At 35.4% G+C, this 22,962-nt stretch overlaps 1 protein-coding gene across 7 annotated transcripts in view; it reads left to right on the forward strand.

Moving 5' to 3' along the window:
- The window catches only part of LOC145269112 (RNA polymerase II transcriptional coactivator-like), a 106,396-nt gene that overhangs the window by 71,670 nt on the left and 11,764 nt on the right, over positions 1–22,962 (forward strand). For all 7 annotated transcript variants that reach the window (XM_080124706.1, XM_080124724.1, XM_080124716.1 and 4 more), the window contains 2 exons: positions 13,287–13,362; positions 13,997–14,083. In XM_080124706.1, the coding sequence (XP_079980832.1) occupies positions 13,303–13,362; positions 13,997–14,083 (147 nt within the window). In that variant the 5' untranslated portion in view covers positions 13,287–13,302. The remainder of the gene's footprint in view (positions 1–13,286; positions 13,363–13,996; positions 14,084–22,962) is intronic.

Raw genomic sequence — 22,962 nt, forward strand, 5'->3', positions numbered from 1 at the left:
AGCATTCTACAATATGTATTGATTAGGCATGCAATATTCCAGGTATGTATATTTTTAAGTTTTTCTGATGTGTGATTTTGAAATTAGTGTTTATGACATTTGGTACTTTATTTTTGTCACTAAAATTGAACATATCAGCATTTTTATCAACTTATAATCAAGTAAGTTGGAATTGTTTTAAAATAGGCATAATAATCATTATGTATAGAATTATATTGAATGTTCATATTTGTCATTCAATTCAATTTTATTTAATGATACTTTAAAAATTGTCTATCAGTGCAATTTTGCTATTATAAATAGTGCTCACTTTTCAAACTTCAAAAAATGAAGGCCAAAATTGAATTAGAAATAATTGTGCTTTTACTTCCTTGGAGTGATGAAAACATCTTTTGTGACATTTTTGCTGTTTTTTTTTTTGTCAGTTCGTTTCAAAGATGCCATGTTGTAATTTACCCTTGTTCGTGCTTCTTCACCCTCAGCAGGGTAATGTTTCCGTTTGAATCTGCTTCATTATCATCAGAGGAAAGTAAATGTAGAATCTAATTCTATGTTTTCTATGCCAACCTTATAAAAATTAATATTTGAATCCTGGGTCTAGGAAAGTGGATATTTTTTATCATTTAGATAGCATGAAAATCTTAACCTAAATTGTTCAACCATAAGGATTACACTAGTCAGAAATACTAGAATTAGATTGGACAAACTTAATCTCAGAGCTAAATTTGTATGTATTATCATTGATGTGGTTGATGTTCTGTGACTTGTTTCTTTGGTGATTCTTTCAAATGGACTCGGGAACTGAATATTTTTTTCGACCAAGTCTCCATTGGTAAGTTATGGTAGGAATCTCAACAGCACATTACAAGAGCTTTTTGTTGTTCTTAGTTTATTTTCTTACTTATGTTCTTACTTATGTTCTTACTTTATTTTCATTGAATTCCACCATGTGGTCACATCTTGAATGAGTTTGTTTTCCAAATTAAGCTGATTCTGTATTTCAGTTAATTTGCTAATAGAAAGCAATTAAAGTGAAAAACTGTATTTCTGTTACATGTAATGCTCATCTTCACAGCTTGAGTTACAATGTATGATAGTTATTCTAAATCACATTCCATGACCCTAGCAACCGTTGTTTGTCTGTCGAAACGAGGACCATCTGATGATCCTGAAAAACCAGTAAAATAATCCAACTCCGACGGTATATATATATATATATATATATATATATATATAAACAGTATATATATAATTTATTACGGCAGCTAATACATAAATTGAATAAATATGCAACACACTCACGATTAGAGTTTAACGGTTAACAAACACATAAACATTACGACGCCATATTGAAAAGAAAAGTTCGTTAACTCTGCCTTTTTATAAGGGAGATAACTTAACAAATTATATGCATATTAATGCCAATATAAAGGGAGACAACTTAACAAATTCATCTCTAAAAGTTTTTTTTTTTTCTTTTTTAATTTCAATCATTCAAACTGCCTTGTAAGACGCTTCTCAATAACCATGGGGATGCACCCCGTTTAGTGAGGCAGTCTGCCAATTGTCTTCCTGTCTCTTGCCATTGGAACTCTTCAATCTGTCCATTTTCCACAAGTTCCTTAACATTTCGATCCATAATCGTTTTTCTTTGACAGATTTTGTTGATTTGACCGCTTCATAGAGAGATTTACAATCAGTGACACAAATTATAGGTAGACTCTTGCGATTTGTTCTTCCTGTTGTCAATTCACCAAACAGGGTGGAGATGAAGACAGCCATATCAGTAGCTTCAGACATTGAAATTGTTTCTGCAGCTAAGGCACTGTGGACAATCCGTCTGATTTTCTTTTGAGTTCCACCAGATCGGTGAGACTTTCCCAAATGTCCCAGTGAGGAATATGACATAACCCCCCTGACTTCCACCATCAGGAAGATTTCTCAAAGCGGCATCACTAAATATCAAACGTAACTGATCATTGTCACCAAGATGTTGATACTTCAATGATAGTTTGGATGCCTTAGCTTTTCCAATAATTTTGTTGGCAATATCAGGTCCTTTATGGTGCTATGGTTAATATTAGTCGCTAGACTACAGACATCAAATAATAAGTCCGGTTGGCTCTAATGCGCTAACCACAACAATTGGCTGATCTTGGATCTGAGTGAATTTATCTCATTTTCTGTTAGCGGTGATTCTTTTTCCATGGTCCTTGAACAATCTATTGGAATGGATGATATACTGTCGGTATATTTGTTTTGATTTATTAATATTTCTGGACCGTAGCAATTAAGCTCAATTCCACAGTATTTGAAGGCCTTACTATTCTCTTTTCCAATTTTAAATGCGCTGCATATTTTGCTGATGGTATTGTTGAATGTCTGGTCCCCTGACCAAATGAAGTCATCTACATGACACGCCAAAACTCCAGCTAGGTTACCAGATTTACTAATCCAGTAGAAAACTGTAGGGTCCATTTGGGACATTACACCGCCATTTTCAATCATAACTGATTTCACTTTATTATACCACTGCAGAGAAGCATCACTCAGTCTATAGACGCACTTATTTAGCCGCCATATCTTGTCACTGAAAGCTTCTTTGGGTGGTCTGATGTATACTTCCCTATCCATAGTGTGACCCTGCAAAAAGGCAGTTTTTATGTCTATGGAGTGTAGACTCCATTGATTTTGGGCTGTTAATGCCATAATAAGTCTTAAGGATTCATGAGCACAAGTTGGTGAATCCTTTTGAATGTCATTCTTGGGTTCTTCAAAACCTCTAGCGACCAGCCTTGCTTTTTGCATAACCCCATTAGGCGTGTTTTTTAAACTACACACTCAGCGCGTAGATATGCATTTCTGTCCTGCATCATCTATTTCAGTAAAAACATTGTTTTGTTTCCAGCTGTTGAGTTCTCTTTTCTTGGCCTCATCGAATTCTCTACCTGCCACCATCATTATAGTGTCTATCAGTGGGTCTGCCACATTAAGATCCGTGACTTTACTTAAATCTACCGACATCTCTTCATTCTCTAAGTTTACTGGCCTTTGGATTTTCACATTAAACTAATGTTTGTTTCTGCCGGTTGCTTTTCCAGCCCGACTTATTATTTCCGCCTGTATTTGCCCATTGCTTCCCTTTTGGTTGTATGTGATGATGTTACCAGGCTTTATCTTGGCTATAGGATCGGGTTGTGGGTCATTTTTTGTCCCAACCTCAGCTGTTTCAGTATATTCCTCATCAGATGTTTCATAATTATAGTCCTGGCTATCAGGTTTTGATGCTACTGAAATTTCATTCGAGTTTACATCCGCAAGTGGTGAGTTACACAAACGCAATCTGCATTTATGTACTCTCACAAGCATTCCACCATGTCTGACAAATACCACAGGACCATCCTGACCACTAACAACACCTGGACCCTTCCATTCTTGATTGTCTGGTCTTTTGTAATAAACTTTATCCCCCGGTGAGCAGAGATCAGGTGTTTGTTTCCTTAAGGCCCTCCTAATTTTCTCAGATGATTCGGCTTTGATAAAAGCTTGCCTTGCAGCATGCAATCCATTTATGTTGTTTTTTACAACTTCACTTGTGGTGGTCCCTTCTAGTGCAGGTTGTTTATCAATAAGGATCGTGGGAATGTTTGGATTTCTTCCAAAAACTATCTTCTAAGGGCTATATCATGTACGTTTTGTAACAAATTCTTTGCCATAATGGCCCAATTTAGTGCTGTTTCCCAATCCAGAGTGTAGTCGGACCTCAACTTCAATAATATTTCAGTTAGTGTCTGATTGTGTCGTTCCAATAGACCATTACTCCAGGGTGAATATGCAGCAGTGGTAGAGATGTCTATGTTAAAATTTTCAGCCATATCTTTCATTTACGCATTGTTGAACTCACCTCCCAGATCACTGAACATTCGTTTAGGTGCTCCATGGATACTAATCCAGCATTGAATGAATTTTTTTACAATTTTAGATGACTGCTAGTGATGCAACCCGCACTGAACCGGGAAAATTCATCTATGATATGCAAATACCATAGGTTAGGTTCGAGTTGATGAAGATCCATGGCTACAGTATGGTTGTAGTCATTAGCTAAGGAAAAACCAACAACTGGTCTTGGTGCAGGTTTTCTATACATATTTCACAATTGGCTACAATTTTTTCCAAAATCTTAGCCACCTCCACAACATCTGAGCCAGCAGACTTTAATAGCAGTTTTAATTTCTCAGCTGAGGCATGTCCAAACTGCCTGTGCAGTTTTTCTAAACTTTTTATTTTTTCTTTATTGGTCATGTTATCAACAATTAGCACATCAGAATGGGAGTTTCTTGTATGATGACCGCTACCAAGAATATCTACACAGTAATGTCCACTAGATGTGAATTGTAGGTCAACATGACAGCTTTGTCTGAATTAAGATCCAGAACAGCTCCAGCCCTCTTCAACGAAGCTTTACTCAAAAGCAGAGGAATATCAGCTTGAATTACCTCAGCACTTATATTACACCGAGTGGAACCTATTATCGCTGGTAGAGTTACCTGGGTAGAGGAGTTTATCATTTTTCCGTCGCCAAATCAGAAGGGTCTATTACTTCTCTTAATAATATCTTCTTGGTTGATATTCTTTTTATATTCATCCAACCATCTTTGGCCACAAACGGTCTGAGTACAAGCTGTGTCAATCACTGCCATGTTCAATGACTCAACTAAAAAAATTTTACTTGGAGAATATTCATCGTGTGAGAGAAGTGTGATGTTACACTCTTCCATTTCTGTTTCTTTATGCTCCAATTCGTCTGTTTCGGTTAACCTAACAGCTTCACTTTTGTGGGGGCACTCTCTCCACCAATGCAAAACGCTCTGGCAAATAGAACATTTAGTAACTTTCCCATATCTGTTAGTAGGGTTCCCGTTTCTAAATCTATTAGATTTTCCCGTATCTGATCTAGGAAAGTTAAGGGATTTTTGTTTCCTTGGTGTTGTTGCATATAAAGCGGTTTCCTGCTTTACAATAGGCTCCTCATTAGAAGGTATAACATTTGATTCTCCAAATATACGTTTTAATGCGGACTTCATGTTTTTATATTTCAATTCTGACGAAGCACACGCTGTCAATGCGAGTTGGCGCTGTTGATAATCCAGGCCTGACTTATCTAATAGTTTAAAAGCTAGGATGGCATCCGGCAAAGTGATTTCAAACTTGGTACTTTTGAGATATCTCTGGTCGAATTCTATAATATATTCAGAGATACTCATGTTTTCAGGCCGCTGGAATTTATCAAAGTTTTGGTAAGCCTCGTACATAGTCTAGAAAATCCTTTAAAAACAAATTGTCTAATACATTAATAAGATTCAACATACCTTCGTCTGTGTTGAGTTCTTCCACTTCAATTCCCATAGCTGCCCGTTTTGCATTTCCGTTAAGTGAAAGGCTAACAGCCAATGCCTGTTTGTTCTTTGGTAAATCCGTCATCATTGTCCAAATCTTTATTTCATTTTTCCAGCATGGGTAGTCGTTCTCATCAAATCTAGGGCGATTTTTGTAGCTAACGGCCATTTCCTCTTTGTGGTCGTTCGTTAAAAATAACTTCAATTATTGTTCCGTAGATCGTTTTCGCTCGCAACTACGCTCTGCTACCATGAAAACCCAGTAAAATAATCCAACTCCGACGGTATATATATAAACAGTATATATATATAATTTATTACAGCAGCTAATACATTAATTGAATAAATATGCAACACACTCACGATTAGAGTTTAACGGTTAACAAACACATAAACATTGCAACGCCATATTGAAAAGAAAAGTTTAACTCTGCTTTTTATAAGGGAGATAACTTTTTCTTTTCTTTTTTTTTTTATTCAATTTTCACCCCAAACAAGGCACAGTGCCACTTTGAAGTAGGGGGCTACTATCAGGGACTTAATTAGCGGGGTCATTATGAAGGGAGAAGAGTAGAAAGATGTTTGTTAACATTACACTTGAACTTCTGCATATCATTGCAGTTGGGAAAGCAGAATCCCGGAAGGGAGTTCCAAAGACCCGCAGTTCTGGGGAAGAAACTATTTGAGTAAAAGGCTTTCTTGCACCTAGGGATCTCTACTGTAAAGGGATGAGACTTAGTAGCTTGTCGGGTTTGTCGGGGGTAGTTACGTCGGGGAGGTACAAGTGTTTGCAGTTCGTCAGAGCATTCACCATTAAAGTATTTGTAGAACAGGCAGAGGGATGCAACATCTCATCGATGGGACAGAGGCTGAAGCCTAGATGACAGTTCAGGACCTATCAGGTTGGCGACTCTCTTTTGAACCCTGTCCAGGAGCGATAGACGAGCAGCAGATGCGACATTACTCCATACATGGGCGAATGGTTGCCTTATAGAGGTATAGGATACTGTCAGGCGTAAGTAGTTTTCTAGCACGGTAGAGGGAGCCAACCTTCCTTGCAGCAGCCTTGGCAATGCTCTCAATGTATCTATTCCAGTTCATATTCCCTGTAAACATTAGGCCGAGGAGTTTAAAAGAAGTACTTTCAGGTAACGTGTTCTTGGCCATTGCTATTGGTGGTAGAGAAGGTTTCTTGTAGTTATTGAAGGAAACAAGCTTAGTCTTAGCAGCATTGAATGTGACCAAACATTTTTGTCCCCATTCCACTACGGATTGGAGGTCATCCTCTAGTGTTTCTGTCATTTCCTTGGATATGTGTTCATTTGTTTTCCCCTCATATCTGTTATAGAGAGTGGTGTCATCGGCAAATATACCCATCTCCGAAACAATATTATCAGGGAGGTCGTTTATGAATATCAGGAATAATAGAGGTCCAAGGATAGATCCCTGAGGTACTCCCGCATTTATGTCATATTGTTTGGATGTACGACCGTCGAGGACAACTTTGATTTTTCTATTACTTAAGAACTTAACAAATTATATGCATATTAATGCCAAACAGATCCTGTGGGATGGGGGAGTCATCATCGGTGAATGCGGAGATGGTTAATAATCCCAATCTTTGCTTGACAAGTTCTACTGCAGTGAGGAGCAACCATATCTGCTCCTGAATCAAGCAAGACTAAGAAAACTTTATTGAAGATTTTATACTCATCCAGAACATTGTGCAATTCTTCACTTAATTTTGCACCTGTGTGTGCACCAGGGAATGGAAAAGCTCAGTTACAGGAACGGTTCAGTCATTTGAAAACCAATGACCTGTCAAACTCGGGGAGCATTATCCATTGTAGCTATTCAAATCTCTGTAGTTCATCAACATTTTCCCAAGTAATCATCTCCTTTCCATTGACTACCCTTAATTCCAACACTCGGTTTCGTGATGGACACATCGGCTGAGACGTTAGGTTTTTTTTCACCTTTTCCTCCTTCGTCTTACAGGTTTAAACCTGCCTGTCTACCTATTACCACTTTTTTTTTTTTTTCTAGTACCTCTCTCCAATCAGGCTGCCTACTGTTTAGAGGTTCCTTACTACACAACCTCTCCACACCCAGGCAATGTTGGGTACCCCCACTAGTTTAATATATAAAAGGCCAAGTGTGTGTTTGTTTATATGTTTCCTAAAAACTTCCAACAGACCCATCGGAACATGACAAAATTGGTATCGTTTCAAAGATTAATGCTTCAGATAATAAATATCGAAAAATTGCCCAAAAAGATTCATTCTTTCACTATCAACTGGACCGTTATCTGCAAGGAGGGGTCAATTTTTACCATTGACCTTTTTGCAAGTCATTCAAGCTTCGCATGAATGACATCGCATAAAACAAGTTATTTCGAACGCCTGTGATGTATCATCACGGTGGGCACATCAATAAGACCGTTTACTGTTTTTTTTTTTTTTTACCCTCCTTTTCCTCTTGCGCGTTACAAGTTTGAGCCTGCCTACTATTAATTTAAAAAATTTTTAGGGCTTTGATTGCTCAACCAACCCCTTTACACACACCTTGACTTTTCAGTATTTATTAGCAGGGGTACCCGGCGTTGCCCGGGTGTTTGGGTGTGTGGTGTTAAATAAAAAAGAACCCGGAGAGGGGGGGGGGTAGGATCGAACCCGAAGCCCTGAGGCGAAGGTTGAAAATAAAATCGGCCAGCCAGAATGAGTTAATGAAAAATGTTTGAATTTATTTAAGAACGAAATTGACAGGTGCGCGGCCGGAAGTCGTTGAGCGTGATGACGACGTAAGTTTGTTTGTTATAAGCAAAGTAAAAAAAGAAAACGTTAACACTTAAGCGGGGGGGGGGGAACAAAATAAAACTAACATAAGGCAAACGAATGATGAAAACAGAAAAACGAACACGTTAAAAATGGCTTAAATAAGCCTGTTTCGATATTAAAATTTAAAAAATTGGTGGTTACCCGGGTGTTTTTGGGTGTCGCTAAGAATAAGCGAAGTAAAAAAAAAAAAAAAGCAGAAAAACGAACATTACGAGAAAAATGGCTTCAATAACACTGATTCCATATTTAAATTTCAAAAATCAAAAAAAAAAAAAAAAAAAAAAAACCATCTCACACCACGATTTGAACCCAAAGCATTTTGATAATGAACCAACGCCTTAAGCAATTGAGCTAACACGACGTACATGAAATTTGTTCAGTTTTTCAACTATTTAAAGTAAATCAGGTCACGACTAGGTGTATCGGAATTTTTGACACCCCTAACAGAAAACTGCGAATAAAATATAGAAAACTCATAATTTCTCTTTCTAAAGTGGGTTATTTATTTTCTTTATAGAATATACTTCCAAAATAAACTATTTAAGTTGTTTAAAAAATAATAGAAATATTATTTTTCATTTTTTAAAAAACAGTGTTTACAAAGTGCGTGCGTGCGCTCAGGCAGCCATTTTGTTACGTAGTGAAATCAATTGATTTTTACAAGATGAATATTTTTCAATTTTTAAACTTTAAAAATCTATCAAAATTTTCCTATTCGTTCAATTTTTACGTTTTTTTTTCAGGGTGAATGTAAAATTGTATGCTCTTTCCGATAAAAAACTGAATATAATATTTTAGACAAACGTTGTTTTATAAATTCACCCCTTCATTTTGAAATGTCTGAGAATTTTAATAATTAATTTTTGTGCACACGTTTTATATATCACAAATTGAAGATAAAACATCAATAAATAAAATACTTAAATTTAAAACAACAAAAAAAGAATACTTATCTGTAAATTTACCGGTAAAGTCCAAAATGTAAATCCTTCTTTTTTCGATAACCACGTGTTTTTTTTTGTTTTTTTTTTTTTTTTCAAGTGGAAGCTTATTTTTTGTTTAGAAATTTCCAGTCAATATTTTTCGGTCAGTGTATATTTTTATATTTAATTCCTGGTTTCCTTTTTTTCGATATAAAAAAAAAGACGATACCCCATAATGCAGATTATAGTATAATAAATAAAAAATTCAGGTATTTCTTTAAGATATTAAAAAAAAATTACATTTCATATGCTCGTTATTCCGTAATCCGTGTAAATCCAAAAATAAAAGATCCCAGTTTTCATGTACGATAGCATAAACGTGCCAACATTAAAAAAAAAGGACGATAAGTTATCTCCCTTTGGTATTTATAAGTCGGACAGAAAAACCATAAATCTGTTCATTGCCCACCCGCAATGTGGCCATAAAGTGGGTGCCCATTTGACGTCAGATCATTATAGAAAAGTGACCCCCACTTTGTGACCATTTGTAAAATTTCTGATCTTGGAAACTACTAGTTTCGTTTGCCGTATATATAAATGGTTATTTCCGTTTTCAGCGCCCCCGAAAACCTTTAAAAGTGGAAAATTTGGAGGAATATAATCCCATATCAAGATTACTAACGTTTCTGAATTAGTGTTTTTTTACACTTATAGGCTTCCGTAGATAACAAAGTGAGAATCTTAACATCCGGTTTCTTTAAACTTTCTTTAAAGACACGATTTATCATGATATGTGTTGGAAAAATCCTTCCATTTAAAAAATACATGGATTATAATACATAAATATGAATAAATTCTCATACAGGAAGATTAAAAGAAAGCATATCTTACTCATGTGGACCAGGTAAGTGATGATTTGCCAGTTAAATAAATATCGTAAGATTCAACTAGTGTTATTTGTTCGACATTCCGTGAAATGTTAAGTGAAGAAATCCAAGGAAAAATAAATAAAATTATTTATTTCACTATTAAAGCTTTTATGATATTAAAATTTGGTCTTTGCTCGTTTTATTGAAATAAAATTTACGGGTTTAAATTACGTTTTCATATTGTTATAATCTGATAGACGGATAGGTGTCTATTCAAACAAATGTTTGTTATGGCGACTCGGCTGAAAATTCTGATACTGCTAGGTCACTACGTCATCTGACGCATGCGTAGAATCGGTCATTGTCACGAGAGGACCGTTTTTGTTGACCCCCAAATCAAAACCTAAAGCAAAACTAGCATTCACAACTGGTGACATTACCACTGCACTAATGTGACGCACATATGAACTGATTAAAAAATTAACTAAATTTTTTTTTTTATCAAAACTTTTAACCAGCTAAAGACCCATAAAATCACGGTCCATAAAAAATCCAATCATTTGAGGCCCCTAGCGCCACTTTATGACTTTTAGTTTTGGAAGAGATAGTTTGAAAATGTGGAGATACAGACACAGATATGGTGCCTTTTATATATTAGATTTTTCTTGCACACATGATGGTACATTCTTAGCATGAGAATTTTTTTATAATCCTGGAAAAAAAAATATACATATAAAAAAAAATTGGGTTCCAGGGTCACTCAGAAAAAAATAATTTAAAAAATGGTATTTTTAATAACGATTAACTTAGACGAATACTCATGGGAAAAATTCTAACAAAACGGAAACACAGGATTTGCATCCAACCCACCATATTCTATTTAATAAATTGTTTTTGCTTATTTTTTCAATGAATAAATTGTTAGTGTAATCAGTGATTTTTTAATTGACTTTTAGATATCTACACTTTTACAAGTATTTGAAAATATTAAACTTTTTTTTTTTTTTTAAATAATTTTCTTTATTACCTGTTGAGTGTACAAGATGTTAGCTTGCAACCTGAATTTTAGGGATTTAAATCCCATTGTCAAGGATAATGTTAGAAAAAGATAAGTCTTATATTTTTTGTCTCTAGTCAGCCATTATTGGTACAAACGCAGATTGACGTCAAATCAATTTCGATTTACATTTATTTTTATTTAAGTTCAACTTTTTAATACGTATATAAATATTTTTTTATTTGTTTTTATTATTTGACTATAATTTTTTTTATTTCTATTTTAGTTTTCATTTAGTGTTTCTTTTTGTTTTTTTACATTTGTGTCTTATGAGTGACTGTGCATAACTTTTATTAAAATGCAGTTTATCTCCCTTGATGGTAATTTGCAGAATTTCAATCTTTTTTATTTATATATGTACTAGCCTAGGTGCTCAGCGTTTGTAGATGTGTGTTGAGCAAAAAAAAAGAAAAAAAAAGGTTGTAGTAGCCAGGCAGGCTTGAACCTGTGATGCAAAGGCAGAAAAGAAAGTGGAAGTGTGTGTAAGAGTGTTGGTTGGAAAAAAAAAAAAAAAAAATGGTCATAGGCGGGCAGGCCCGTACCGCGAAGGAGGAAAAAGTTTTTTTCAAAATAAATAAATAAAAAAAATAAAATAAAGTGACACATTAGTTGTTGCACCCATTGCCAAACCAGAAGTGACATAGGTTTAAATTAAGGCTAGACTTTCAAAAATATCGGCGAAAAAAGCAACCTCCTCCCTGTAGAAAAGTGCCCAGTTAAGGGTGAAGGAATTAATGTTTTTGGCCAATTTTTCGATATTTGCCGGCTGAAGAGTCGAGCTTCAAAATTATACCGATATCGTAAAAATCCGTTGCCACTGTCAAGTTTTTTTGCGAAACATACATATATATACATACATATATATTTAAACAGAGAGGTGAAATTTATATTATAGATGAGGAAGTTATTTGACTCTAATCTACTATTTACTTTGGGTTGATAACTGTTTCCTATCTATTTATCGTAATATGTATATATAATTTTCATTAGGAGGTTGTAATTCAATTCTGTTTTGTTATTTACTTTGGATTTGAGTTTGTTTTTTTGTTTTAGTTTTTAATAATGATTCTTTTAATCTTAAGTTCCCCTGATACCTTTCCATGGTGAATTATTTTATATATATATATATATATATATATATATATACACACTAGCAGGACCCGTGGAAATTCCACAGTAGTTAAAAATTTTAAAAACATAAATAAAATGAATAAAGTAAATTTAAAACAATTTTTAGTAAATTCTTTTAACCCTTTAAAGTTAAAAAGAATTTTTTTTTAATGAAAATTCAACACTCAACAAGTTTTTTTTGGGGGAGGGGGTCTGAATAATTTTTCATATAAATTATAAAGGAACAGATGTCACTTCACTTGTGCATTAAAAAAAAAAATTTTTTTTAAACTGTCTCAACATGACTTTTTTTTTTTTTTAATTATAAAATAAAATAACCAATTGAATGTACTTGCAAAAAAATGGAACAAAGACACCAACAGATCCTATATACAGCAATTTAACAGACAAGAATGATTATATGAAAGTAGAATTAACTTTAAAAAAGAATTAAACAGAAATGCTAACATGCTGCCTAAATCCACACTATATCTTTCTCTTGCTGAAGGGAGGTAATTCGTTTCTCATTAATGTTTACGATTTTTTTTTTTTTTTGTGACACTGGGCATACGGACGTGTGTATGTATATATATATATAATTTTAGCTTTTTTTTTTTTTTTTTTTTTAATAGAAGCAGAAGTTTTTTTCTCTTTCCATCTTGTCTTGTCCTTTTCTCTCTGTCTAATCATATTTCAGGTGGGGACGGTAGAAAATTTTTCTTTTGAAAGTTAATGAAATTTGACATTTAAAAGCAAAAATCGGTACTTTCAGTATGAAAAAAGATTGGAGATTCGGTCCCCCTCCTCCCATAAAAAAGGTATGAACACTGAAAAAATTGAGTATGGGATTTGTTTCACATTAATTTAACTTCAAATGATCCTGTTTCCTAAAAGCTTTTCCTTCTTTTTTTTAATGTGAAAAATACAAAAAATGTTGCAGCTATTCTATCTTCTGCTAATAATATCATATTAGCAGAAAATGCTATAGAATAGCTGCAACATTTTTTTGTATTTTTCACATTTCTCATTTTAACTATCTTTCAGCATGCATACAGAATTTTGATGAAAATTTATTGCTTTATATCCCATTTCAGATTAAATTGAACAAAAATGCCCAAAACAAAAGGTCTTTCTGATTCTGACAGTGATAGTGGGCCAGACGATAGACTGGTAAGTTTTTAAAATTTCTTTGCATCTTTGATATTTGTATCCTTTATTTTTCTTTTATAATCTTCAATTTCTTATATTTTTCCAACTAAATGGATTTAAACTTTTTTTTTTTTCTTTAAATCAAAAGAATAAGTTTTATTTCATTTGAGATTTTAAATATGCATTTCACATCAATCTAAAATGTTACACTGAAAAGTATCTTTTCAGGAAAAATTTTATATTTAACTTTTCATCCAGTTTAGTCTGTATTTATTTTATTTTTATTTATTTATTTTTTTTATTAAGCACTTATAGATTGTAATGCATATCAGGTTTATTGTGCTTATACAAATAGTATCTTGGAAATTTATTATGAGCATCTTTTTCCAATAGTTAAATTTCTTGTTTCAGCATTAAACTAACAAACTAATTATTTAATGATGGTCATATCTTCATAATTTCTCAGTAAAATCTGTAATAAACCTTGTTAAAACATATTCTCATAAAATATTAGCTTGAAGCATTCAGAAGTGGAGTTGTCAATTGAAAAGAAAAATTGACTGCAGTTCTTAAATTTTTTTTTTTTAGAAAATTATTTTTTGAGTAAATTCTTAAAAAATTTACTAAAGGAATTTTTTTAATCTTCTGTTGATAGCCCCCACAAAAAAAGAAAAAAGTAGAAAAGCCAGAGAAAAAACCTGCAAAATCTTCAGGGGGTGGTGATCAAGAAAATATGTTCCAGGTAAGTTTAGTTTCTTACTAAAATGGTTTGTATAAAGCGGTAATACAAACGAGTTTAATTGATTTCATGATCATCAATGTATTTCAAAATTATTCCCATTTGGATTAAAAGAAACAGAATTACTCCATTCCAAGGGTAAGAAAATTAGCCAAAACAAGTTCTAATTATAATCAAATTACGTTATACAATCACCAAAGAAAGATAAATACAACAATGACACAGAAATTCATATTTAGTAATAAATATTAATAAAAAAAATAGTTGTACTCATCAGCTAGACGAGTGCTAGCATTGGGGATGCATGCAAGGAAGGAGAGAGAGAGAGAGAAGCAAAGCTAACACACACTATGTTATATACAATGTTGAACTTCCTAAATGCCTAATTAATCAGAAAGGATTAATAAAAAAAAAAAAAAGAAATTCAGAATAAAATTGTGACTGACTTATGGAGACTGGGATGAGCAGATAATGAAGGTAAGCTAGGAGACACTTTTTGTTTACGCTGTTGTATTGGCTTTTCGCTTAATTTTTTTTTTTTTTTTTTTTTTTTTTTTTTTTTTTTTTTTTTTTTTGACGCAGTGCGATTTTGGAAATCTCATCGTATTTAAAAAAAAAAAAAAAAAAAAAAATATCTAATGCATTTGTATCCCAAGATATTACTATACATAATATAATTTTCAGTAAAGATATTGTTAACAATGTCTGGCAAGACTTAACAAAAATTAGGATTTATTTTTTGTAGAATTTATAAACAATTTTGAACATGTTTTTAATAGTTTAGAGTATTGAGCATGTCATATTTTCATTTATGTAATGTTTACAAGACCCCCCCCCCTATTTTCTTCTGTTGAATTGACGAAATAATGTGCCATTATTAGTGTTATTTTTGGTCCCCTGATTTATCGGAAAGGGACCTATATTTTCAGTGGTGTCCGTTATTCCGGACGATTACCATTCATTAGTGTTTCCTAAAATTTTGCCACAAATTGCATTTCGTTAAATAAATGTGCACAGTAAAAAAAAATATTTTTTTTTGCGAAAATTCTCGTTGCGTCCCCAGGGTCTCAAGGGGTCAAAAATGACAAGTTTTGCCTCATAACTTTCCATTAGATTTTTTGAAACTTGACCAAAATGTGGAGCCCATTGTTCTTGATATAAATCCAGTATGGGTGACCTTGGCAAAATTCTGGTTTGTGTCCCCAGGGAATTTAAGTGCTAAAAACGCCACTTATTGTGGCTTTTATTTTTTATTTTTTTTTTTTTGTCATATTTCTCAAGAAAAACTTTCTGACTATATAGTGGTTTTTCAGTGGTCAACTCAAATATACATGTGTTTAAGGCCTGAAACTGCACTGTTATCCATTTACACTGGGATTCGGCATTCCCAGGGCCTCAAAAGAGGTCAAAAATGCCCCAAAGTGGCCAAAAATGACACTTTTTGCCCCATAGCGTTTGATCCATCTAGAAATTTGGCCAAAATGTGGAGGCCATTGTTCTTAATATAAATTCAGTACGAGTGACCCTGGCAAAATTCTGGTTCGCATCTCTCTGGGACTTCTGGGCTAAAAAACATTCCTTTTTGGAGCTCTTTTTTTCATATTACTTAAAAACTTGATATGTATGTCTGTATAGTGGTTTTCCATGGTGCTGAATTCAAATATACATGTCTTAAGGCGTGAAACTGTACCGTTTGTCCATTTTCACTGGGATTCAGTATTCCCAGGAGCCCGAAAGGGGTCACAAATGACCCAAAATTTTACCCCATAACTGTTGCTCCATTTATTAGATTTTTCTGAAACTTGGCAAAAATGTGAAGGCAACGTTGGTCCTTCACATTTCTGGTATTCATCATTTCTTCACTTTTTTTTTGCGTCCTCATGTGCAGCGCGGCTTGTTAAATCTGTACTCCCTAGTAGCAGTGCCTCAGTGATTTGTAATAAACTCCTTTTCTAAGAGAATTTATGGAAACCACTAAAAAACGCATTGAAGCACAAAAACTAGGAACTCGTGACTTCTGGAAAATCTACAACAGTGTAGTAAATAATGGGCAATCAACAATTCCCCCACTAACCAACAATCACGAGGTTGTTTGCTCAGCAACCGAAAAGGCTAACTTGCTTGCCAGTCGGTTTGCCCCAAACTCCACACTGGACCCTTCCAACCACTCTCTACCTGAATTTCCTATGCGGACAGACGCCACGGTAGACGACCTGACAATCACCCCTGCTCAGGTGCATGCTATCATAAAAAACCTTGACACTTCAAAAGCATGTGGACCCGATCTCATCCCAGCTGTGCTATTAAAAAAGTGCTCAGCCGAAGTAGCTCCAGTTCTCTCCAAACTCTACAACAAATGCCTTAATGAATCTTGCTTTCCGGGCTGTTGGAAAACTGCTTCTGTGGTACCAGTATTCAAGAATTCTGGCGAAAGAACTGACCCAATAAATTATCGCCCCATTAACCTCCTCCCACTTTTTGCCAAAATATTTGAGACCTTAATTAACCATGCTCTAGTCCATCACCTTACAGATGCTAAACTTCTGACTGACCAACAATATGGATTTAGACAAGCCCGTTCCACAGCAGACATCCTAACTGTAATCTCTGAACGTATATACCATTCACTAGCGGTAGCTCTAAGGCTTTTGATAGGGTATGGCATGAGGGACTCCTCAGGAAAACTAGATCATACGGTATCACTGGTCGAATACTTAACATAATTAAATCCTTCTAAGATAAGAGAGAAATCCAGGTTGCCCTCGACGGTCATACATCTAAATAATGATATAAATGCGGGAGTGCCCCAGGGGTCTATCCTTGGACCTATACTGTTTCTGATATTCATAAATGACCTCCCCAACAAAATTGCCTCTGAGATGGGTATATATGCTGATGACACCACACTCTATAACAGGCACGGCAGAAAAACAAATGAACTTATCTAAAGAAATGGCAAAAACACTGGAGGATGACTTCCAATCTGTAGTGGAATGGAGACAAAAATGGATGGTCACGTTCAATGCCGCCAAGACTAAACTAGTTTCCTTCAATAATTACAAGAAACCTTCTCTACCACCTATAGCAATGGCCAACGACTCTTTATCTGAGAGTACATCTTTCAAACTCCTTGGTTTAACGTTCACAGGAAACTTAAGTTGGAACAATTACATTGAAGGTATTGCCAGTGCCGCTGCAAGAAAGGTAGGCTCTCTCTACCGTGCTAGAAAAACTACTAACATCCGAAAGTATCCTGTACCTGTAAGGCCACCATTTGCCCATGTATGGAGTATTGCTGTCATATTTGGGCTGGTGCATCTGCTACTAGTCTCTCGTTCCTTGACAATGTTCAAAAGAGTCGCAAATCTGATAGGCCCTGAACTGGCATCTAAGCTTTTTTTTCTTTTTTTTTTTTACATAGACGTCACCACTTATCAAGGCTGATAGGCCACTCAAGGATAAGGGTTAAAGAGTGTAGAGTAGTCAAAAGGACAATATAGTAATCGATAGTAATGGAAGTTCGGTAAATTTGTTAACTTAAGTGTAACGGCTCATCAGAAACTTGTTCACGTTGGACTTGAAGACAACCATATTATAGACGGCTGGAAAGCAGGAAAACTGAAGACAATTCCACAGGCGTGCAGTTCTAAGAAAGAAGCTTTGATCATGGAATCTATGTTTAGGTTTAGGCACAGATAAAGAGTGGGGAAAATTATTGATGTTTTCAGCTAGTCTAGTGTTTCTTGTGAAAGTTTGGCGAGGGGGGACCATAGATTGAAGCTCAGTCGAACATTTTCCATGAAAATAACGATAAAGCAGAGACAAACTCGTAACATCTCTTCTGTGAGATAGAGGTTGCAGCGAAGAAAAAAGGACATCTCCCTCCAGGCCACGAAGTCTATTTTGAACCCTATCAAGGCAGGACAAGTCTTTTCTAGCAGCTCCTGCCCATATGTGGCAACAGTATTCCATCCTTGGACGTATCAGCCTCTGTCCCATCGACGAAACGTTGCATCCCTCTGCCTGTTCTACAAGTATTTTAACGGTGAATGCTCTGACGAACTGCAAGCACTTTTGCCCCCAGGACGTGAACACCCTCAACAAACCCGACAGGCTGCTAAATCCCACCTCCACACTGTAGAGATCCCTAGATGTAAAAGATCTTTCTAATCCAGTAGTTTCTTCCCCAGAACCGCTAGCCTTGGAATTCCATTCCAGGTCCCAACTGTACTGATGTGCAGAAGTTCAAGTGCAACATGAACCGACATCTGTCTGCCCAAATCCCTACATAGTACCCCAGTAGTTGTTGTCCCTGATAGTAGCCCCCTACACCAAAGTGGCAATGTGCCTTGTTTGGGGTGAAAATGTAATTAAAAAAAAAAAAAAAAAAAAAAGCTTGGGAGGATGAATTTCTTGGACTTAACATAACCGTACGTTTAACAATCAAATCACAACAATTGATTGATTGACGTCTGCTACAAATAAAAGTTGATTCAGCTTGTAATATAATTTAAACAATTTAAATATGACATATTCTAGTAAAATTTGCTTTTCCTTTGCGAAATGTTCTGAGTTTATTATCTTCTTGTATATAACATTTTGATTGCAGAAATTCTCCTCTGGACCAAAGTACAATAGGTTTGTAACAAGATACCACATAAATTTATTACGTCTAGACTATTAGCCACTATTTTATATTACTTTAGAACAGCATTTTAGACACATTTAGTCCTTATAAAATGCTACATAGCATCCTAGGAGCAACACTATCACAATCGCATCATCTTATAAGGAAATAGTTCCTATTTTTTCCTCTAAATATCAAGTCCTACCACCACTAGTGAACACCTGGAGGAAATACACACCTTATTTCCTCTTTAAAAATAACGGCTCCCTTGACAAAATTTGTCCTTTCTGATTAATTGAATGCTGAAGATCCTCACATTCAAGAATCTGATTCTTTTGAATAAATGAACACTTTCTAACATTCAAACATGTTTTAAGACAAAATTTCTTTTCTATATTAGATTGGATACATTGTAGATGCATACTTTTCGTATACCCTTATGTTAACGTGTTTTTAGCATCGTATTTACACGTTCTTATAGTCGTGTTTTTGTTTTTAGTGTGTGTGTGTGTGTGTGCGATTGACTAAACTTTATTTTTTTAAACTTATTTGTTTATAAGCCAAAAAATCTTTTTGACATGATATACGTCGTAGATAAGTTTTCTTATGCACTTATGCTACCGTCAGGGCTGGGGAGTTGGGACTCTGAACATCCGACTCCTATAATTCTTTAGAACCGACTCCATCTTTTATTTAAAAAAAAAAAGAATTAAATACTTTTATATACTTTTCTTATATTATGTCACGGCATAAAAATAACGTTAATTTGGATTGATCCTTTTTCTTATTCTTGAAATATGACATTATTTTCAGAGGACCACCTTTAGTTACTTCACACACGTTTGATAATCTGCTCTGTACATAAGATGAGTTATGTTCGGAGCAGATTATTTTTCAAATGAAATGAAACACGAAATGTAATTTCCTCAAAAGTAACGTCACAATTGCTTGAGTTAGAATTGAAGGATCAATCCATATAACCACTACTTTTACGCCATGTTTTATGTTGAAATAGCATTTTATCACTGCAAAGTGATAAATGACTTCATGGCTATAGTTGTTCCATTTTAGCTTTTCTTTTTTTTTTTTTTTTTTTTTTTTTTTTTTTTTTTTTTAAATTTTATCAAAAATATATTATTGGCAAAAAAAATACATATAGAGATAAATAAGAAAATACAGTTTTTATATAAAAAAAAAACCCTTTAAATTAAAAGGTTAATTGCCTTCGATGTAAAGAAGACATAAAATATTTTGCAAAAAATAAATGGGCTGTCTGCCAACTCATCCGGAAAAAAAATCTGCGAACTCTCCCAATTGAATAATGAGGAAAAAATAATTTGTATACTATTTTTTAAAATAAATTGTGCATAATTCATGTGCACAACACTTAAAACACAGTAAAAAATCTTTTTTCCAGAATAAATTTCATGAATATGGAAAAAAAAACCCCAGTAAATTTTAAAAAAAAATCTTAGTAAGGAACTTCACAGAAAATGAAACCAAATATAGAATACATTCAAGTTTAAATGTAGAAAAAATTCTACAAATAAAGATATATTTCAACACACACCTCCAAACACTTGGGCAATGCCGGGCACCCAGGCTAGTATTAAATAAAAATGTGACTTTTAGTTTATAAGTCCATACAAAAATTTTATTTGAAAATAAGTTTCTGAAAGTTAATTTTAAGATTTAGTTAAGACTAGCGGGGGTACCCGGCGATGCCCGGGTGTTTTGAGGTGTTTGTGGGTTTTGGGTAAATCAAACTAAACTAAACTAAAAAAAAAAAAAAAAAAAAAAGTTTTGGTAGGTGAGTATGAGGATCGAACCCTTGAGGCAAAGTTGGAAATTAAAGTGTGAAAAAAAACAAAAAAACGTGCGGCGTTAACCATTGGACCACCGCGACATACAAGGGAGACACGTTTGAATTTGTAATTGTCTGTATTTTTGAGATGAGGTGTTTTCATTGATTGAGATTGTCGGACTGACTTCCTCATCTTGGTTGTTATTGTCACAACGTTTCGGCCGTTTTGCCCTCCAGCCTTCGTCAGGTGTTTTGTATCGAACTGGGGAACCGTTTGTTAGGAGTCTCGAACCCAACCCTTTATTATTATTACAGGGTACCGTGTTCGGACATAGTTGCTGATTCTCTGTTTTGAATGTTACTTTTTCACTGCCTTCGTTCAGGATTGAACTCAGCACCTTTGGGTAACTGTAAACTTTGATATAACGTCTAGGACCACTCGGCCATATGTCACTAGGACAATTCTTAGTTGGTTTTTGTTAATGTTAAACCTATGTTGTTATTCAAGGTTTTCTCTCTCTATCAGAGGTGTCCAAATTGCATTCAGCTTTATGCTTGGTTTGCTCAGTAGGTTGTTATATCCGAGCATGTGAGCTGTTTCTTTAAGTTTTCTCACTTTCCAGTGGGTCTCTCTGTTTATTATTTTTACTTCATCCCATAGGGGGCAATGGTCCCCCCTCTCCATCCAGACATGGTTGGCTATACCCGATTTTTCCGTCTCCCCTTTAGTTACCGCTTTTCGGTGTTCTTCCACCCTTACTTTAAGGGGGCGGCATGTTTCACGCTTGTAAACCTTTCTACAACTGCATGGGATGGAGTATATGCAGTTTTTGGTCATGTTCTCCATGCGGGGCTTCACTCGTACCAGGTGTCGTATGAGTGTTGACTCACTTTTGAATACCGTCCTGATGTTGTAGGGGGCACATATTCTTTTGAATCTTTTCGGAGATGCCTCGTATGTATGGTAGGCAGACCGTTATAAGTTTTTGGGTTTCATTCTCCTCTCTTATACTATTAACACGTCTGGTGGATAGTATGCTATCGGAGTAGTTGTTACGACGGAGGGTATTCTTCAACCTGACCATTTCTTGGTGGTATGTAATGGTGTCGCTACTTATTGTCTCTGCTCGATGTTGTAAGCAGCGTGCGATTCCATGTTTGATACTGAATGGGTGATGGGAGTTGAAGTTTAGGTATTGTCCGGTGAAGGTAGGCTTGCGATATACGGATGTCTTAAACCCATGCTTTGTGCGTGATATGAGTATATCAAGGAAGGCCAGTTGGTTATCTTTTTCTTTCTCCATTGTGAACTGTATCGATGGTCTTATTGAGTTCACATGGTCTAGGAGAGCCTGGATGTCTTCCTGATGGGGCCAGAGTATGAAGGTGTCATCAACGTATCTTAGCCACATGGTGGGCTTTAAGGGAGCTGAACCTAAGGCCATGTCTTCGAAGTATTCCATGTATATGTTCCCCATCACTGGTGATAATGGCGAGCCCTTAGCTAGTCCCTCCTCTTGTCGATATAGGTCAGTACCCATTCTGAAGTAGGTTGTTTCTATGCAGAATGTCAGCATTTCCATTAAGTTTGGCAATGGTACACATGTGCGCTCTTCTATGGAGAGGTCCTAGTTTGTCTTGAATTACTGCTAGTGCCTCACTAGTTGGGACTTTAGTGAACAGGCTAACCACATCTAGGCTTACCATTTGGTTTGTACTGATGGGTGCTCCCTTGATCAGTTCCGTGAAGTGGGCAGAATTCTTTACATGTGTTGCTGACTTGCCTGCTAATGGGTTTATTATATCCACAAGGTACCTGCTCAGTGGGTGGCATGCTGAGCCTCAGCAGCTCACTATGGGTCTGAGTGGAATATCGTCTTTGTGTATCTTGGGGAGACCGTACATATGTGGTAGCTTACTGTAATGCTGGGCCAGCTGTCTATATCTCATCGGAGCGATGTGTTCCTTGTTTTTGGTAAGGATTTGTAACAGCTTTCTTTCGGTTTTCAAAGTTGGGTCCTTCTTTATTTTACCGTAGCTACCATCTGCGATTAGGTTCGAGACTCCTAACAAACGGTTCCCCAGTTCGATACAAAACACCTGACTATGCCCGGAGGGCAAAACGGCCGAAACGTTGTGACAACAACCAAGATGAGGAAGTCAGTCTGACAATCTCAATCAACGTTTGAATTTATTTAACTATTAAAAACAGGTGGCCGCAATAAAAGTTAACTCTGCTGCTTCCATTTGACCTAATTAAGAAGGTCAAATAGTAGTCGCGCAGTTAACTTTTGCTTCTAGGAAGCGTTTGACTGTTTTTTTTTTCCCCCCAACATCTGTTGGGGGAGGGGGGGCAGCTCCCAATTGTCCAGATTGAATAGCAATTGTCTGATATACAAGATTGATCAAAGCTGATTGCTTCTGGACGTTTCCCGGCGCGATAAGAGATGC

Source organism: Euprymna scolopes, chromosome 4 (assembly GCF_053919585.1).
Source record: "Euprymna scolopes isolate OS-2025 chromosome 4, ASM5391958v1, whole genome shotgun sequence".
Taxonomy (NCBI): domain Eukaryota; kingdom Metazoa; phylum Mollusca; class Cephalopoda; order Sepiida; family Sepiolidae; genus Euprymna; species Euprymna scolopes.